This window comes from Chiroxiphia lanceolata, chromosome 1 (genome assembly GCF_009829145.1).
Source record: "Chiroxiphia lanceolata isolate bChiLan1 chromosome 1, bChiLan1.pri, whole genome shotgun sequence".
Classification (NCBI taxonomy): domain Eukaryota; kingdom Metazoa; phylum Chordata; class Aves; order Passeriformes; family Pipridae; genus Chiroxiphia; species Chiroxiphia lanceolata.
The window spans coordinates 20,928,428-20,947,019 of NC_045637.1; the positions used below are offsets into that span (position 1 = coordinate 20,928,428).

The 18,592-nt window shown below is 40.3% G+C and overlaps 1 protein-coding gene across 38 annotated transcripts in view; it reads right to left on the bottom strand.

Moving 5' to 3' along the window:
* Positions 1-18,592, bottom strand: part of RIMS2 (regulating synaptic membrane exocytosis 2) — a 456,898-nt gene that overhangs the window by 343,120 nt on the left and 95,186 nt on the right. For 29 of the 38 annotated variants that reach the window (XM_032680663.1, XM_032680634.1, XM_032680654.1 and 26 more), the window contains one exon: positions 10,914-10,925. The exons of the other annotated variants lie outside the window; for them this stretch is intronic. In XM_032680663.1, coding sequence (XP_032536554.1) covers positions 10,914-10,925 — 12 coding nt within the window. The remainder of the gene's footprint in view (positions 1-10,913; positions 10,926-18,592) is intronic. 38 annotated transcript variants of the gene reach the window in all.

Genomic DNA, 18,592 nt, shown 5'->3' on the forward strand with positions numbered 1-18,592 from the left:
GCTAGTTTAAATTAGCAGGCTTTGAAAATGTTATAAGGATTACTGCCTTCTCTAAAACTAGTTATATTTCCCATTCACTGAGATAATTGTATCTACAATTTAACGATCACTTGCTGTTTTATCGTTCTGTTGCATCATTCCCTGTTGCAGGGAAAGAGAAATATAATGTGGTAAAGCTCTTTACATACATATTTTGTGTATGGGAATTGACAGTACAAAGCACTCATACCTTAGTAAGTCCTTCATTTCCTTCCAAATTCTTAATATGTTAATCCAAATGAAGTAAGAACAGCAAACAAATCATGGACTAAGTGACTTGAGAAACATCAATAACTGAATCACTCTTCAGAAAGTGCCCACACTATAATTGCAGTTTGCAGATAACAACTAACTAGTGGACTTTTCAAAGAATATTACTGAATTATCAACACAATTTTGTCCTGAAAAACTTGGCATCAATATTTGAAGCTCTCATCAGAATAAAAGGCTTTCTAGAAGTACGTACTGGAAACTATGTTTGTGCCTTAGAAAGGACACAGAGTTTGCCTAACAAAGACCATGTGGCTTGTTAGAAATTCTTTTTAAATAGGCTGTGCAGTTATTACATTCCAACTCACCCCTGGAAGCTCTTATTAGTTTTCCTTGATAGCCACTGAATCTTACTATTGTCATCTCCATGGCTTCTGCTTCTCCCTTCATTTTTTCAGTATACACTATGGACAATGTTTAGGGAAGTGAGTCAGCTCTATAAGACACCACATGCAGCCTTTATAAATGGGCTAGGTTAAATGTCTGGGGCTTCAGAAAGAAAAGGGATTAAACAGTTGAGATTAAATCCTGACATGATGGTTTCTTCATGAAAGAATTTATATTCTTCCCAGAAAGTAAAGTTATATATGTTTTAATTCCCAGTTCTGGACCTCACATAACCCACATTTAACTCCATGGAAAATGAAAATGGATTGTTTCTCCCTGATAAAGCCATCCCTTTTTTCCCTAGCTGTTAAGTGTAAGCTTGTAACTGGTGGCATGCTCTCCCTCAAATAATTGCCTTACACAGCAGGCAGCTTATTCTGTGGATTTGGGGCATGAATAAACCCTTACCTATGACAACTATATGGCATGCAGATTAGAACACGCCATAAAGGCCATGGCATTATATTACACTTTCCTAGAGTTGGACAAAAAGTAGTAACAAAAATAATTTGAAATACTGACTTGGCAAGATAACAAAACATTTCTGACCCCCTCTAGTGGGCTTTCCTGTGTTCCAGGTTAGCAACACCACCAAAACGCACTAACAGCAAAGGGTTTCAGAAAGCTGTAATAAAACCTTTGAAGTGTTCTGGCATTTCTGTAAACAACCACTGAACGGGATTGCTCTTCATGAGGTGAGAAATATCGGTTTGGGGGGGCGTCAGTAAGAGGAAACTCACAGATTTACATAGAACACTACTTCTGGCCTACAGACACACTTTTCAATTCAGCTTCAGCTGTGAGAACTGCTGCTCACTCGAGAGAACAGGCAAGAGCCTGCACGTTCTTTACATCTACAATGTAAATTACACATTTACAATATGTGCAGGTCATCCATCTGTTTTTCCACGTCACCAGATGTGAAGAAAACTTTTCCAGGCTTATTACAGCCTTGAGAAAAGTAAATCAACACGGCAGCTCACCAACTGAGAGCATTATCACAGCAACAGGATCAAGACAGCACACTGGGGAAGCAGCTTTGGACTTGTCATGTCTCCACATGTTTGAAGGAATTAGTGTTGTGTTTCCTATGCTTACCAATTTCATCACTGCAGAGTACATCCAGATTTATGGTGCTGTTATTCTGAGTTGGTTAGACACTGTATGCTTTGAAATCAAATGCATACTTCTCTAGTTAGATCATTTATTTATTTATTTATTTAGAAGCATTTCTGACAAAGGTATCAAAATACCTGAAACAGTGACTGATTTAAAATATATTGCAGGAGATAATATCTGATTAAAGCCTGTTCTTCAACATTAAAGGAGCCAGTTAATCTACAGCCTTCTTTGTTCATCATGTCCCCTATGCTCTTTAGGAGGCTTCAATTAGCAGATCTCATGCTGATCTGAATGGTAACCAGTAAATAAAAGTGTATCTCTCTAAAAATCACTAAAAACATGCTTCATTTACACAACCTTTTCCTTATGTAATACACAGATAATCTTTGCTGGTAGTGTTGTACTAAACATGAGGAGAAAATATTACTAAATAACACAACTACAATAGAAGTATCAGAATCCTGTCCATAATACTAAGTATATCTATGGCAATTTATTGCTTTGGTACAATAAAATTACAGAACTCTAATGTTCTAGCATCACAGCTATTTTATTTCAAAATCTTTTATAAATAGTTAAGATAAATACATGAATAAGATATAAAACAAAAACAATATTAATCTAGAAGGACTCTGGAAGCACAGATTATGGAAAAAAAAATCTCTTTGCAACATGGTCCATAACAATAAAGCATTTTATCTTGAATAGAAGATATTTTAGACATTTTTAATGAGCACTTGAGATTGTTGCCTGAATCTATAGGTTAAATTTTGAACCAATGTTCACTTTTTGCTACACAGCAACGTTAAGAACAATTTAAGCAATTATGGTCCTCCAAAATTACTGAGGCCAGACATCCACTATAGTGAAAGTTTTGGCCACTCACAATGATGTCCATGACAAAAAGAAGCCAAACAAGGATTAGATGAAACTAAAAAATAATTTGAAGTGAATTAAGAGGAATTTGCTTCACGTGTACCGAGAAAAAACAATTTGTTAAAAAATATATAATCATAACAGTGATATAATCTAAAAATTAGCTAATACTGAATGCAAAGAGACACTAGACAATTGTACACATTGGGAGAAATAGGCATTTGAAACCTATCTTCAATGTAGAGGTAAAACTATTCTAATCTCTTAGAAAGATACCATATATTGCCTACCTAGAACTGTAAGAAATCCAAATCGTTACAGCAATATCATCTTTCATAATCACATGACCAAGTATCTGAGAGCAAGAACACCTTAATTAAACAGGTCATGACTCTGAAGTTATGTAGCAATTACACTGAAACTGAAAGATGAACAGGTTAAATGAACACTAGTGATTAACACTGACCAAGTTTAAACATTTAAAGATAAATGGGAGGTACATGTATACATAGTAAACTAAATGACTCAGATTTCAACTTCAATTAATAAAGGTACATCTATGATCCTATCAGTATTAAAACACTGTAGGGATTTATTTTGTGAAAGCATATTATCCCCAACATAAAACAGAAATCCTGTTAATTTATTTATGTATTTGGTTTACAAAGCATCAGTATTTTATTACTTACAGACCTAAAATGCTAAAAAGGGCTTGTGAACTACATGAAACTAATTCTCAAAAAGCCACAAACATTAACACACATGAATTGACTAAAATTGAATTAGCTACCTGAAATCCAGGCTTTTCCGTAGATCTTCTTGATGCTGAATGAAGGCATCTTTATAATAATTCAAACCAAGGAAGTTTTAATTTTCAAATACCCTACTTAGACTTCATAGGTGACATCTTGTTTAAACATAGGATTTTTCACATTTATTTAAATTTCTCCATGAATGCACTGAAGTTCAACACCTGCTGCAACTGTCTATATAAATTCACTCTTGCTATGCTGAAAAACTGTCTTGTCTGTGCATACAATATTTTAGATATCAACAGAAGCTGGCCATATAAATTCCTTTTTTCACACAGCAGATCTAAACAGTAAACAGATATTAACCCAAATGCTAGGTCTTTTTCATTTAATTCCTCAATCTATTACTAAACTGTTCCTTGAAGACCCAGCTAAATAAAGCTCTAAGTAAACAGTTGAGGAAAAAAAAACCGCTTTGGGAGGTTTGCCACTTTACTCTATTACTAGCAATGTCTTCATTATTTATATATATAGGCACTGGTTTCCAGCCACTGAAGCTCAATCTAGATAATTAAACATTTATACCATCCCCTGCTGTGCCACAATGTCTAACTGTGTCCAAAGAGTCCTAGGTGTGCTGTTACACACCTGGGACTGAAATAAGGAATTTGCTTAGCTACCTTTGATAAAGGTCTACACCTGGAACTTAATAGCACATGATATGTTTCTGAATATTGCAACAGGTGGCAAATATAACTTACTGCTCAAGAACTGTTTCATCTTCTGGTTCCAGAATTGCTATTTGCAATTGCTATTGCTCTATTAATTTGAAAAAAAGGGAAAGTTTATTGATGTAGCTATTGTGTAGCTATTGCACTGTTTTCATACACATTTTAAGATAAGATTATTTTAGGATAGCTTGAAGAAGAATTTCAATGGAAAATGGATCTATCTTGTACAATTTGAAATTAAAATATAAATTTCTAGTGCTATCGACATAGGAAAAATAGCTAGCAAAATGAAAATTAGTCCCTCTAATTCCACCAGACTCTCTCTAAATCAATTTTAATGCTTTTCAGAAATTCAGTACTATCTAAAATGAAACCAACTACTTCTAATTTCTGTACTGTAAAATTGCAACACCATAGTGTACAGGTAAAGGACAAGGTTTATAGGAGGAACTCGTGTCTTTTACATGGACTGTTATGGGTAAAAAATACAATACAAGCTTTTGGGCATATAAACCCTTGCTCATCTAATACAGAAGTACATATATGATTGTAAAAAGGTTTTCAGACTCACTCTTCTAGTCAGTTTTCTGTTCTTTCTTAACAAAGAAATGTATCTGAGTGTGTTCTTCAAGCATGGAGCATAGCTAACAAAAGCAAAGTCCCCATGTAGTCATCAAAAGCAAAATCCCCATGTAGTCATTAGATTTAACTAGCTAAGACCATTCTGAAGCTACATCATATCAAGAAGTTGATGATTTTTATTTTCCAATTAACTTTCAAAGAGAAGCTGGAAAAGGAAATTGGCAGTTCCTAGGACCACATTCCCCTTTCCTTGAACACTGTGGAGAGTAAGTCATTGATCTGTGCATGAGAAAATGGGCCAATGGGCATTGTGGTGAAGAAAAAAAAAAAAAGGAAAGTAAGATGAATTCTCCTTCCTTCTCTCTGTCTTCCAACATCTCCAACACCTCACAGAAGTTAATATGAAATTGGACTACAACGTAGTGCAACCTCCCTGTTCTCTGACTGTGATGGCCAACACAAAGTTATCTTAGTATGAGAGCAAGGCCATAAAAGTTAACAGTACATGGGGTCAATCTAGGGAAAACATTTGTATGCTAATTTAACCATCACTGTGTATGGTCTTCATCAGGGTTTCAGGTAAGTTTAAATCTGCTATTTACAGATTTAAAGACCTATATATATTGACTACTTTCTATTATGTTACATCATGACAGTCTTGAAAATACTGAAAATAAAGCTAGGCAACACATTTTTGAGTAGGGGATGTGATTTGATTATAGGGTAATTTTGACAGGAGAAAAGAAGAAACTTAGTATTTAAATATGTTTGGCAATCCAATTCTAACCAAGATATTCGTTCACTTTCTGCAACTGGAGGTGCATTCTGTTAGTGATGAAGGAAATAAGAGTGAGGTTTGAACACAGTAAGATAATGGAGAGCAGCTTAGACAAATGGATACATGAGAAACAGGATCAGAGAACAGACTCGGACAAGTGGCCCAAGACAGGAAGGTCTAAGTTGCCAACTCTCCAAATGACTTTTAGAGATCCCAATCTGAAAGACAATACTCAAGAGCTGAGGAAAATCATTAAGCTTCCCTAAGAGAAGAGATGTCTCAGAAAACAATCCTGTACAATAGCTGGTACAGGAAGCTTTTGTCAGAGGTATTCTAAGTATAGGAAATATTCTATTGTTTTTGTAACTCTTTTTATAAAAAAGGGTTTTTTCCAAATTTCAGTGATATGGAAATTAACATATTTCTTTGTTAAATAAAAAACACATATCCTTTAGAGCATGTAAAGCACATGACAATCTTGATGAGACTCAGAGTGTGTTTCTTCATAAGACACAAAATCAGCTTGAGTCAAGTTTCAAGAACAGGGTAAGAGTCTAGAGACATTTTCCAACAGTAAGAAGGCAGGGGTAGGAGAAGTAACCTATGGCTTCTACAAATCCTTGTCACATTTGTTAAAATTCAGGTGAGAAAGCTGTCAGACACTGTGGAGGTACAGACCTACCACACAGATGGCTTAGAAACAATAAGGCTCTTGGTAGGGCCCAGGACCTGTTCAGAATGGCAAAAGAAAAACGAGAAAAAATTTCTCTCTTTTTTAACAGTGAATTTTCCACAAAAATGACAGAAACGTTATCATCAACACCTAGGTGTTTCCTGACTGGAATAATAATATTGATTACTTTGGAACATCGTGAAGGAAAAATGGGGAATAGGAAGTTTTAACTGCAGTAAGATAAAAGGATGGCGAATAATTGCTTTTTATCTCTTCTACTGTAATTTTATATAGAATTGTTTTATGAGACAATTTGCTAAAAACAACTGCCATTTTCTGAACTCCGTCATGGAATATCCAAAATTATTAAACTTTGATTCAATGATTAAAATTAAAATAAAATTCCCAAAGTCAGTCAATTTATTAGAGAAATTAACCTAGAAAGATATTCAGCAAGGACATTCAATTTTGAATTTGCTTAAAGGAGTTTTTGAGATGGCTTTATTAAAACAAAATATTCTGGAAGTCCTTAGAATTGGTGAAGATTGGAGAATTGATTTTTAAAAAGCTATTTGTCCTTATCTAAAGTATTTCAAAATGCATAACACTAGAAAGGTAGAATACTTACTTCAAGGAAAGTGTCAAATGTGTTATTTACTTGCACAAGAAATAAAGGCAGAACAAAAAAGAAGTTCCCTAGCATTGCTCCTCAGGTTTATCCTTTATAGAATTATAAACCATCCTGGTGAAGGCTTTGACCTGTAGCAGTTTAAAGCAGATTAGCTAAAAACAAGTTCCTGAATCCACTAAAAGAGATGCACACAGAAAGTATCAGAACCTCTGACGGTCAGGCCACTGCTGCATTCGTGTCATTTCAAAACTTGTCACTTGAAAACAAACAATTAAAAAACATGAAATGGTGTATCTAAATCTCAAATGTCCATAAGAAAACACTGTACAGGAATTTTATCAGTTTGAACAATAAAGACAATGACTGGTAAGTGAAGGAACCAGGTTCTCTCCCCTCACCTGTTTCAAAAACTTCCTAGGTTGCTTATTTATGTGTTTTCTCCAGAATATCAGTGGTTACTTTAAAGTCATGGCCTCCAAGCAAAGGTACAAAGTATATAATTTCATTTAAATCTCATTTAAATTTGGGATAAAATTCAGTCAAAATTAAAATATTCTACTACTTTTTTATTTCCTACTATTTGCAATGAAGATATACTTTTGCAAAAACTATATCACACTTCCTAGTTCCTCATCTGTCTAATCACACCATCCATGATTTTCAATTATATGTTCATACAATTTCACTACTCTAGCTAATGGTGTTGCTCATTTTAATAAAGTCATTTGATTATTTATTTAATTGTCAAAATGTAAGTAAAAGGAAGATGATCCTGTGTATCTTCATTTTTTGAAATCATCTTCATTTCTATCAGCCTTAATTGACTCTGGTTTCTCAATGAAACCTCTACCTCACAGGCATATTTTGACTGAATAATAGTAAGAGAATTGCAGGAAATGCTTTAAAATGTACATTTGTTTCTGAAAGAAAAAAAATTCCAGAAGATTGAAACAATTTCAATTAAAAAAAAATCAACTGTTTCCTTCTCAGAGATGATCTTACTCTTTTAATCTTAACATAAATTATTCCTTTCTGGCACATTGGGGGTCTCCATTTTGCAAAAGTACTTATTTATATACTGTGATACCTGACTAATGAAGGTGTGAGATATTTATGAGTCATTACCATGTTTTGTGTGGGAAAAGGCACCGTGAGCTGTATACCCTGAAGTGGTATTAGTGTCAAAGAATCATAGAATGGTTTGGGTTGGAATGGACCTTTAAAACTCATCTAGTCCAATCCCCTGCCATGGGGAGGGACATCTTCAACTAGATCTTGTTGCTCAGAGCCCCAGCCCATCACCTCTCTGGGCAGCCTGTTCCGGTGTTTTACCTCCCTCATTGTAAAAACCTTCTCCCTTATATGTAACATAAATCAACTCTCGTTCAGTTGAAAACCATTATTCTTCGTCCTATTGCAGCAGGCCCTGCTAAAATGTTTGTCCTCGTCTTTCTTATAGGCCCCGTTTAGGTACTGAAAAGCTACCCTAAGGTGTCCCCAGAATCTTCTCTTCTCCAGGCTGAACAGGCCCAACTCTGTTAGCCTTTCCTCATAAGATACTCGCTCCAGTCCTCTGATCATCTTGGTGGCCCTCCTCAGGACATGCTCCAACAGGTCCATGTCCTTCTTGCGCTGAGGACCCCAGAGCTGGATGCAGCACTCCAAAATATAGTGTAGCAGAAGGACATGTAATATAAATTCCCTTCTGTGCATGTTTAACAGCACAACTACAACATACAACATAGTCAGGATTCATGTTCTAACTCCATTCCCCACCACCATAAATAGCAACAGTAGACCAGTATGATAGTTCCAATCATTCAACACATGTGCAGTCCCAGCTTTTTCCTACAGTCTTAATCTTTATCAAAAGATGTAGCAAGATTTCTACAGGGAACACACAAAAATATGTTTCTAACTCTTCACAGAACTGATTCTTTGAATACATCTCATTTTCCAAATCCATGTTTTTTATTTGGATCAACATACTACCAACAGTCACCAAAGGATCCACAGCTTTATCCAGGAGCATTTTCTATTGAACTTGCTGTTCTATGGTTACAAAATATGTAATAGGTCCCTTAAGAAACACTGGAATCCACACCTTCTACACTAACAGTGGAAAATTAAGGATAAACAGTAATATTAAGGACTCTCTAAGTGAGTTAATCTAAGGGTAAATGCTATATCCCACCAAATTAAAAAAATACTGATTATATTGAAGTACCTGTTTTGATGGCATCTGCATTCAATACACCAGGGCTTTTAACCTTACAGTTAGCACTAAAATATCAAGAATAATACCACTACTATCCCTTCTTCATAATATTTATAGTTGAGAAAAAGTTGACCTAGAATACTTATTGTTTTTTCTGCCTTCATAACTTCTAAAACATCTAATTCAAAATCAGCAGAAACAGATATTATGTAAAGCAACTTGAGCCACTGTTGTTACTTATGGAAAAAACCTATCTAGTCAACTAAGTAGGGAAATTCCTGTCCCTTTCCTCCTTAACATACATACATGGTAAAACTAGATAATAATATAACCTTATTACTGTGACCTTCACACTTTTCTTTTTTATTTATTATTTTCCAAGTGAATTTAGGATTTGACACTGCTCCAATATAGATGAGTACCACGCAGACATCAGTTGTTGGATTGACTGGGGGAATACTGTTGGTATACATCAATTACTTCCAAGATTATACTGAAAGGACAAATTCTTCAAGGAGAAAATTGTTCCTTTTGTTCATCTTCTTTTTGTACTCTTCAGCTACCTCTGTATTCTACAAACTGGTGTTACTTCACTGCTTCACAGCCTTTTAATTGTGAAAAACTCTGATGGCCCAGCCCAAAAGAAAACTATGTAACCCTCTAACATACTGGGCCATATGTGGCCCACCTCAAATGCCACTTGCCCACTACCAAGGATACATCCTAAATGGTAACAGCAGCAAGTGGCTTACAACTTCTGTGTGAAGTAAAGTATTTCTGAACCACACGTGCAAGTTAAATGTGAACCTTGACGCTGCTATCAGCAAGAAAAAATTACGTTTATTATAGCAAAAGGCTTTCTCTGTATACATGTATGTATATGAATGCTAAAGAATTCCTTTACTTCATCTAATACAGGAACTTATTTGCCAAACGCTACAGGGCAAATTGCTTTTGCAATTTCAATTCTTTAGAATACAGTAGAGATTTTCATGGAAGAACAGATTTACACTAGCTTATGTAGTTTTCTCAGTTCTGTTGTTTAAAAAAAATCACACAATTTAGTAAAATATTGAAACATATCCAGGCTTATTCTTAAATTCAGATTTATACTACCTTTTTCTAAACATTGCTAAAATAAAATCAGATTAAAATATTTACTGTAGGTGTAATATTATCAAGACAAACAGAATGTCAGTGACATGCATAACATCTAACATTATTTCAACGTTATGCTCAACACAATATGTGCACTACATTTTAGGAAAGCCTACAAACCAGTTTAGAAAATAATTTAAGTCAGTGGATAACTGGTGTTGCTTGCATATTTCTAAATGTTTAGAAGAAACATATTTTCTTAATATTTACTGGTATATGACTGTATTGTCACTGAAAATCAGAACTGAACTACCATGTCAAAATATTATCGGCTAAAATGTTGAGTGCATACAAATCAATGATACAGAGTGCAAAAATTATTATGATTACTTTATGCCACTTCTACAAAAATACAAATTAATTTTATCACAAAAACATCTATTACACAAATGCTCATTTAGTTTTTTTAAACTGTGCACATATCATATTGCAAAAGCAAAGGAAAAGTAGAGGCATGCTCACAAAAGCTGCAAACAGAGAGGAATATCATGCATACTGTTCACAACAACTCACAGATTATGAGTAAGCTATTTGAAAAACAGGTAAGCCTTTAATGCCACACATTGCTTTCATTTTAATGACAGTAATTCCCCCTTGCCTTCAGTAAGAATTACACCTGTGTAAATGAAAGCAAATGTAGGCCAGGAAATGTCTACCATAAAAGAAAAGAACTTTAAACAGAAAAAAGGCTCTAACCACTTTGTCCTCCTGGAGTTCACATCCACGAAAGCAAGAAAGAAAGGACAGAAAAAAAAAAAAAAAGAAAAAAAACACAAAGAAGGAAAGAGTCACTTTCATTTCGAAAGCCAGCAGTAGTATTTATTAGTAAAATAAACAAATAAATAGCAAAAGAATTAATATATATCTTTCTTATTTTCCCCACTGGTGAAGTAGATCTAGTGAAAAATAAGTAATTTTAATAATTTTCATAATCTTTTCATGGGTGAAATTGAGACAATCTTATATATAAAAAATATTTATACAAAAAAAGTTTTGGGATTCATATCAGAATTATCTTAATAAAACAGGTGGGTCATCTAATCAAAAGGATGCAGCATTTTGCCCTACATTCCTTGGACCCCAGTATGGTAAATAATTAGCATTCATCAACACTTTGCCCTTGCAAAGAGTTCAGCAAAATTAAAAATGTTTGTTTATTACAGACAGATAGAGGGTGTGCATAATGGCATAACTGCATGTTAGCCACTCAACAGATCTTTAAAGTCCTGGAGTTCTAAAGCACAAAGAGACAGAATTTGTCACAAGTGTCCACTGCATGTGCTGTCAGATCTATAATATTTATACTTTCTTTTTCATACTCATCAATATTAAACAAAAACATTCCTAATAGTTATTTTCCTTGAAGGAATTGTCTTTTTAGCTGCCTAAAATTGTAAATTAAATAATACTTTAGAAAATAAAAATATTCAAAATGTTTTCAGTCAAAACTAAACTTCATTTTTGTGAATGAGTAATGGTGATTTTTATCTGGTACCTTAATTTCACATGCCAATACAGAGACTAAATCTGGGCATGGAATTAAGCATTGGTTTTGCTGGAAATACACCAAGAAAGGGTGAGAACTTATTTTATAGCTTTGTTGTTTAGATACCTGTATGATATGTAACTTTATAACGTAATTCTTATAGAAGGTTTAGGTTCCCTCCAATCCTAGAGTTACAAAGAAACAGGAGAGAATACAACAGAGGCCAAACAAGACGGTCAGGCAATAAAACATACAGTATACAAGGAGAAGCTGAGGGAGACAGGATTGTTCAGCCTAAAGAAGGCTGGGGTAGGGAAGGGTTTGGGAAGAGGGGAACTACTTGCATTCCTTAACTACTTAAAGGTTAGCTATAGGGAACACAAAGACAATCTTCTTGAAGATGCACAGTTAACAGACAAAATACAACAATCAAGGCATTGGATTGAACATAAAAAAAAAAGAAAATCACAAGAGTCATTAATCACTGAAATAAGTTGCCCGAAGAGGTTAGACATTCTCCATCATAGAAAGGTTTTACAATTCAGTTGAACAAAGTCCTTAAAATCTGTGTGGAGCAGGAGATTGGTCTAGGTAACCTCCATAAATCCCATCTGACCCAATTTATTCTGTCATCCTATGGACAGTGGCAAAAGATTAAAGTATTTTCAAAGAAGCTATGGGGTTTAATGGTATTCTCAGGTATACAATACTATATCATCTACAATGATATAGTAAATATCATTGGAAACTAAATCACAGACTGCCTGTTATCACTCTGTGTGCAGAAACACATTTATCTGCTCAGCACCAGGTGCTCTAATACTTTCCTAGCAGGACTTCCTGTCCCAGGGCAATAAGAGTGGCAGTAATGCTCAGAGATATTTTACACGGAAACATCTAGTGCCACAGTTTCTCATCCTCACCTCTGAAGAGATATACTCCACTATCCAAGAGGATTATAATCCTGTCATTCACACTTTGATCATAACAGTAACCAAGACTTGGTTCACACAACCAACCTACGTTGAATAACCTCCAGGATGAAGAATCTTTTTAGAGAAACAAGCTACAAAATATAAAGATATGTGAAGTTCAAGACAAGCCATCACACTTTACCAAACATCTAAGAACGCCTTCAGCCTCTCATCTTCCTCCCCACACATTGTCAAACACTCTTGAGTTCATAGCAATACACTGCAAACAATGACATATCATCATGGCTGGGCTTCGCGAACGAAGATTTGGGAAGGCTTTATCCACATTTGTTACAGGCACGTTGGTGACTTATGAGGCCAATACGTGACAGACATATCCGGTTGCAAAAGGCACAACAGAAAGACTCCTTAGATGAAGTATTCAGCAAGACACGGTTCTTCCTGCGTTGCCTTTTCTCCTCGAGAGAGATCCTGCGTGTGTTCTCAAAGGCTTCCGCTGCGTTATAGATGCTGTGTCTCCAAGCCTCCCGATTTGAGGCCAGAGTGGACCAATTATGGTGATCAATATGGCCAAGGCTGAGATGTTGTTTCAGGGAGTCCTTGTATCTTTTCTTCGGGGCTCCTCTCTTGCGGCAGCCAGTGGCAAGTTCACCATAGAGCAAGATCTTAGGGAGGCGGTGGTCCTTCATCCTTGAGACGTGCCCTGCCCAACGCAGCTGTGTTCTCATCAGCATGGCCTCTACACTTGTGACTGCTGCTTGCTCAAGAACAGATGTATTGGTCACATAATCTGACCAGTGGATGTTTAAGATTGTACGGAGGCAGCGCTGATGGAAGCGTTCTAGGAGACGCAGGTGGTGGCGGTAGATGACCCATGATTCGGAACCATACAAGAGAGTAGACAGCACTATGGCTTTGTAAACACTGATCTTGGTGCTTTTCTTCAAGTGTTTATTACGCCATACTCTTTTGTGGAGTTTTCCGAAAGCACTGTATGCCTTTGCCAACCTGTTGTCTATCTCCCCGTCAATCTTGCCATCCGAGGAGATGAGGCTACCTAGGTAATTAAACTGTTGGACTGATTTGAGCTCTGATTCGCCAATGGTGATATGGGGATGATGGAAGACTTCCTGAGGTGCAGGTTGATGGAGAACTTCTGTCTTCTTTAGGCTGACTTCCAGCCCAAAGAGCTCAGCAGCATCTGCAAAGCAGGATGTTAAATGTTGCAGAGCTGCTTCTGTGTGGGCAACAAGGGCGGCATCATCAGCATAAAGCAGCTCCCGGACAAGATGGTTTAGGGTCTTGGTGTGGGCCTTCAGACGCCTTAGATTGAACAGGCTTCCATCAGTACGATATCGAATGTAGATACCGTCCTGATCGTCGAGGTCTGCTGTGGCCCTTTGGAGCATCATGCTAAAAAAGATTGTGAATAAGGTAGGAGCGAGAACGCAGCCTTGTTTCACACCATTCTTAATTAAAAAGGGCTCAGAAAGTGTGTTGCCATACCTGACTTGGCCGTGCTGATCCTCATGAAGTGAGATGATCATTTTAAGGAACTTGGGGGGACAACCTAAACGTTCCAAAATCTGCCATAGACCTTTTCTGCTCACAGTATCAAAAGCCTTGGTGAGGTCGACAAAGGTTACATAAAGACCTTTGTTCTGTTCCCTACATTTCTCTTGCAGTTGTCTGAGAACAAATACCATGTCTGTGGTGCTTCTGTTGGCTCTGAAACCACACTGACTTTCAGGTAGGATCCCTTCAGCTATAGTGGGTATTAGTCTGTTCAAGAGTATTCTTGCCAGGATTTTGCCAGCAATGGAGAGCAGAGTAATACCACGGTAGTTTGAGCAGTCAGATTTAATACCTTTCTTCTTATACAAAGTGATGATGACAGCATCACGAAGGTCTGATGGTAGTTCACCGAGCTCCCAGCAGCGCACCACAAACTCGTGAAATTTGGTGTGGAGTGCAAGGCCCCCATGTTTCCAGACTTCAGGTGGAATTCCATCAACCCCAGCTGCCTTGCCGATTTTTACCTGCTGTATGGCCTTGAGGGTTTCTTCTAAAGTGGGGGCTGTATCCAATTCATACTTTACTGGTTGTTGTGTGATGGACTGAATTGCTGAGTCTTGGACCACACGGTTGGTACTGAAAAGAGTTTGAAAGTGTTCAGACCATCGATTCAGAATGGAGGTTTTATCTGTTAGAAGCGTTTGGCCATCAGCACTGAGTAGAGGGCTTTGAACCTGGTATGTAGGCCCGTATGCTGTCTTCAAGGCTTCATAGAAACCTTTGTGATCACCCATATCTGCGCATAATTGAGTTTTTTCAGCTAGATCGATCCACCACTTGTTCTGGATGTCACGGAGTTTCTGTTGGAGCTTGCTGCATGCGAGACGAAAGGCTGTTTTTCTTGCGTGACAGGATGGCAGTGCAAGGTGTGCTTGGTGGGCGGTTCTCTTCTTCCTCAACAAGTCCTGGATTTCTTGATTGTTTTCGTCAAACCAGTCCTTGTTCTTCTTGAGGGAGAACCCTAAGGATTCTTCGGAGGATTGCAGAATGCTGTTTTTAATATGCTGCCAGGTAGTTTCAGGAGAGGAATCTGCAGAAACTGTGGAACGGTCTTCAAGCCTAGTTTGAAGGTTTGCCTGGAATCTCTCTCTTACTGTGGCTGATTGGAGATTGTTAACTTGGAGTTTTCTCCTTGTGATGTTGCCCATTTTGGGTTTGAATTTAAGATTGAAGCTGAGTTTGCAGCGCACAAGCCGATGGTCTGTCTGGCATTCTGCACTGGGCATCACGCGGGTATGGAGGACATCGCGAACATCTCTCCGTCGCACCAGGACATAATCGATGAGATGCCAATGCTTAGATCTGGGGTGCATCCAGGTTGTCTTCAGACTATCTTTCTGCTGAAAGATAGTATTAGTGATGGTGAGCTGTTGCTCTGCACAGAATTCTAGCAGGAGTCGACCATTATCGTTGCAGTTACCAACACCATGTTTGCCTAATATTCCTTTCCAGGCATCAAAATTCTTACCTACTCTGGCGTTGAAATCACCAAGGATAATGATCTTATCATCTGCGGGCACTTTTTGGGTAAGGTGGCGCAGGTCAGCATAAAATTTGTCCTTTTCGGCAGGGTCAGCTTGGAGAGTTGGGGCATATATACTAAAGAGGACGACGTGTTGGTTGTTGTGGAGTGGAAGGCGTAGGGAGATAATGCGGTCAGAGTGACCTGTTGGCAGATTTTCGAGTTTGGGAAGAATAGAGTTTTTGATCATGAAGCCGACACCTGAGAGATGTTTTTCGGTTCTGGGCTTACCTGACCAGAAGAGTGTGTAACCAGCACCATGTTCTCTGAGGCTTCCTTCCTCGTGAAGGCGAACTTCACTGAGGGCAGCTATGTCGATGTTGAGACGAGCCAGCTCATGGGCAATTAGGGCAGAACGCCGCTCAGGACGTCCACTATCCGTAGAATCAAGCATGGTTCTGATGTTCCAACATGCTATAGTTAATTTAGGTACACCTTTGGAGGCAGGTGCATGCCTTTGTCTTTTACTCTTTGTGCGACCGCATTTGAGGAAGATGCCCGTTGGTCTGCGGTTAACCAACCGGGTGAAAGTGGAGATGAGCTTTGTTTAGGCCACCTTTTCTAGGCCCCTCTCCGAGTGGAGCAAGCAGTGCTGTCCTTGAAAAGGCTGCTTGGTCGTTCAGGGTGCTGCCCCAAGAGACTGTCATCTCCGGTCAGTCTCAAATGACCAATATCCTGAACCGCCTGCATGCGGAGTTGAGTCTGCGGCTCCCAGTGCATCTTTCACCTGCCGTTTCGACCCTCGTCCGTCGCTACAGGACTTTTTGCATGTGGGTAAAGCCTTCAAGCCTGCGCAATGGATTTTTTAGGTGAGATGCAGTATGCGCGGAACTGAACCCACCCTTTAATCCTGAGGTTCATCTACCAGGGCCGAGCGAGCTTGGACGGTGGCAGCGAAATCCTCAGGACGTAGGTTTGGTTAGAGTGACCTTCTCTTAGATGGATGGCCTTACAGGGCTAAGCGAGCTCCATCTGCCCGGGTTTGAGATTAGAGTTGTCCTTCTCCTAGGATGACTGCCAGGAGGCTAACGAGCTCATCCTGCCCGTAGATTTATTGTATTTGGCCCTGCTGTTTTGACCTGTCTGGCATGGGCGGCCCTACCGAAGGCATGTACCATCGCCAGCATAGCCCAAAACCACACAGGGACATACAGGCTATGTTCCTGTTAGAATGGTTTGGGCAGGTTTTTGATTTTCTGTTTTACTATCACCTATTTATATACAGTCATAAGGAGATACCCAGGAACAGCCCTTTGTCCTGCCCACCCTTTACAGGACGTAACAGAGCAGAGCAAACTTATCTGGAACATGCTGAACCTGGGCAGTCGCAGCAGATGAGCCAAAAACAAACAGAAAAACAAACTGACCAGGTGTTTTGGCCCTTGTACCCATCCAAGTCTGAGGTGCTTTTCAAGTTCCCAGCTTGGCTGGGACCCCCATCACTCTGAAGGAACCCCACTATTCTCCCTGACCATGTCCTTCCTCCACTGTGTTACCAGGTATTTGCAGGTGCACTGCACATCTGTTACATTTCATACAGGAGTGCCCTGCTTCCCCCCCCGTCAATTAGAAGCCCCCCATGGCCTGCTCGATACCCCTCCCCTCTCTTCCCCACTCCCTTCCCCGGAACCCCCCCTCCCCCTTCCCCCCAGACCTGAAACGGCAAACCTCTGTGTGCTCCGAGGCTGCTCTGTCCTCCTCCATAGGTGTGTAGCAAGTGCTGGCAAGGCTCCCCCACTTTCTCTCTCCCCTCTCCTGTTGAGACTGCACCTTGAGACTAAACCGCGCGCGCGGAGCGCGCGCGGCACACAACATGCCCTCCGACCCCGCGTGAGAGCAAGCCCCAGCCCCAAAGCCCGGCCCCCCCCAGCCCCTGTACCTCTCCGGCACACAACATGCCCTCCGACCCCGCGTGAGAGCAAGCCCCAGCCCCAAAGCCCGGCCCCCCCAGCCCCTGTACCTCTCCGGCACACAACATGCCCTCCGACCCCGCGTGAGAGCAAGCCCCAGCCCCAAAGCCCGGCCCCCCCGGCCCTGTCCCTCTCCGGCACACAACATGCCCTCCGACCCCGCGTGAGAGCAAGCCCCAGCCCCAAAGCCCGGCCCCCCCAGCCCCTGTACCTCTCCGGCACACAACATGCCCTCCGACCCCGCGTGAGAGCAAGCCCCAGCCCAAAGCCCGGCCCCCCCAGCCCCTGTACCTCTCCGGCACACAACATGCCCTCCGACCCCGCGTGAGAGCAAGCCCCAGCCCCAAAGCCCGGCCCCCCCAGCCCCTGTACCTCTCCGGCACACAACATGCCCTCCGACCCCGCGTGAGAGCAAGCCCCCAGCCCCAAAGCCCGGCCCCCCCAGCCCCTGTACCTCTCCGGCACACAACATGCCCTCCGACCCCGCGTGAGAGCAAGCCCCAGCCCCAAAGCCCGGCCCCCCCAGCCCCTGTACCTCTCCGGCACATAACATGCCCTCCGACCCCGCGTGAGAGCAAGCCCCAGCCCCAAAGCCCGGCCCCCCCCAGCCCCTGTACCTCTCCGGCACACAACATGCCCTCCGACCCCGCGTGAGAGCAAGCCCCAGCCCCAAAGCCCGGCCCCCCCAGCCCCTGTACCTCTCCGGCACACAACATGCCCTCCGACCCCGCGTGAGAGCAAGCCCCAGCCCCAAAGCCCGGCCCCCCCCGCCCCAGTACCACTCCGGCACACAACAAGCCCACCCACCCCCCGTGAGAGCAAGCCCCAGCCCCAAAGCCCGGCCCCCCCAGCCCCTGTACCTCTCCGGCACACAACATGCCCTCCGACCCCGCGTGAGAGCAAGCCCCAGCCAAACAATGACATATCTGACTATATGAAAGACAATC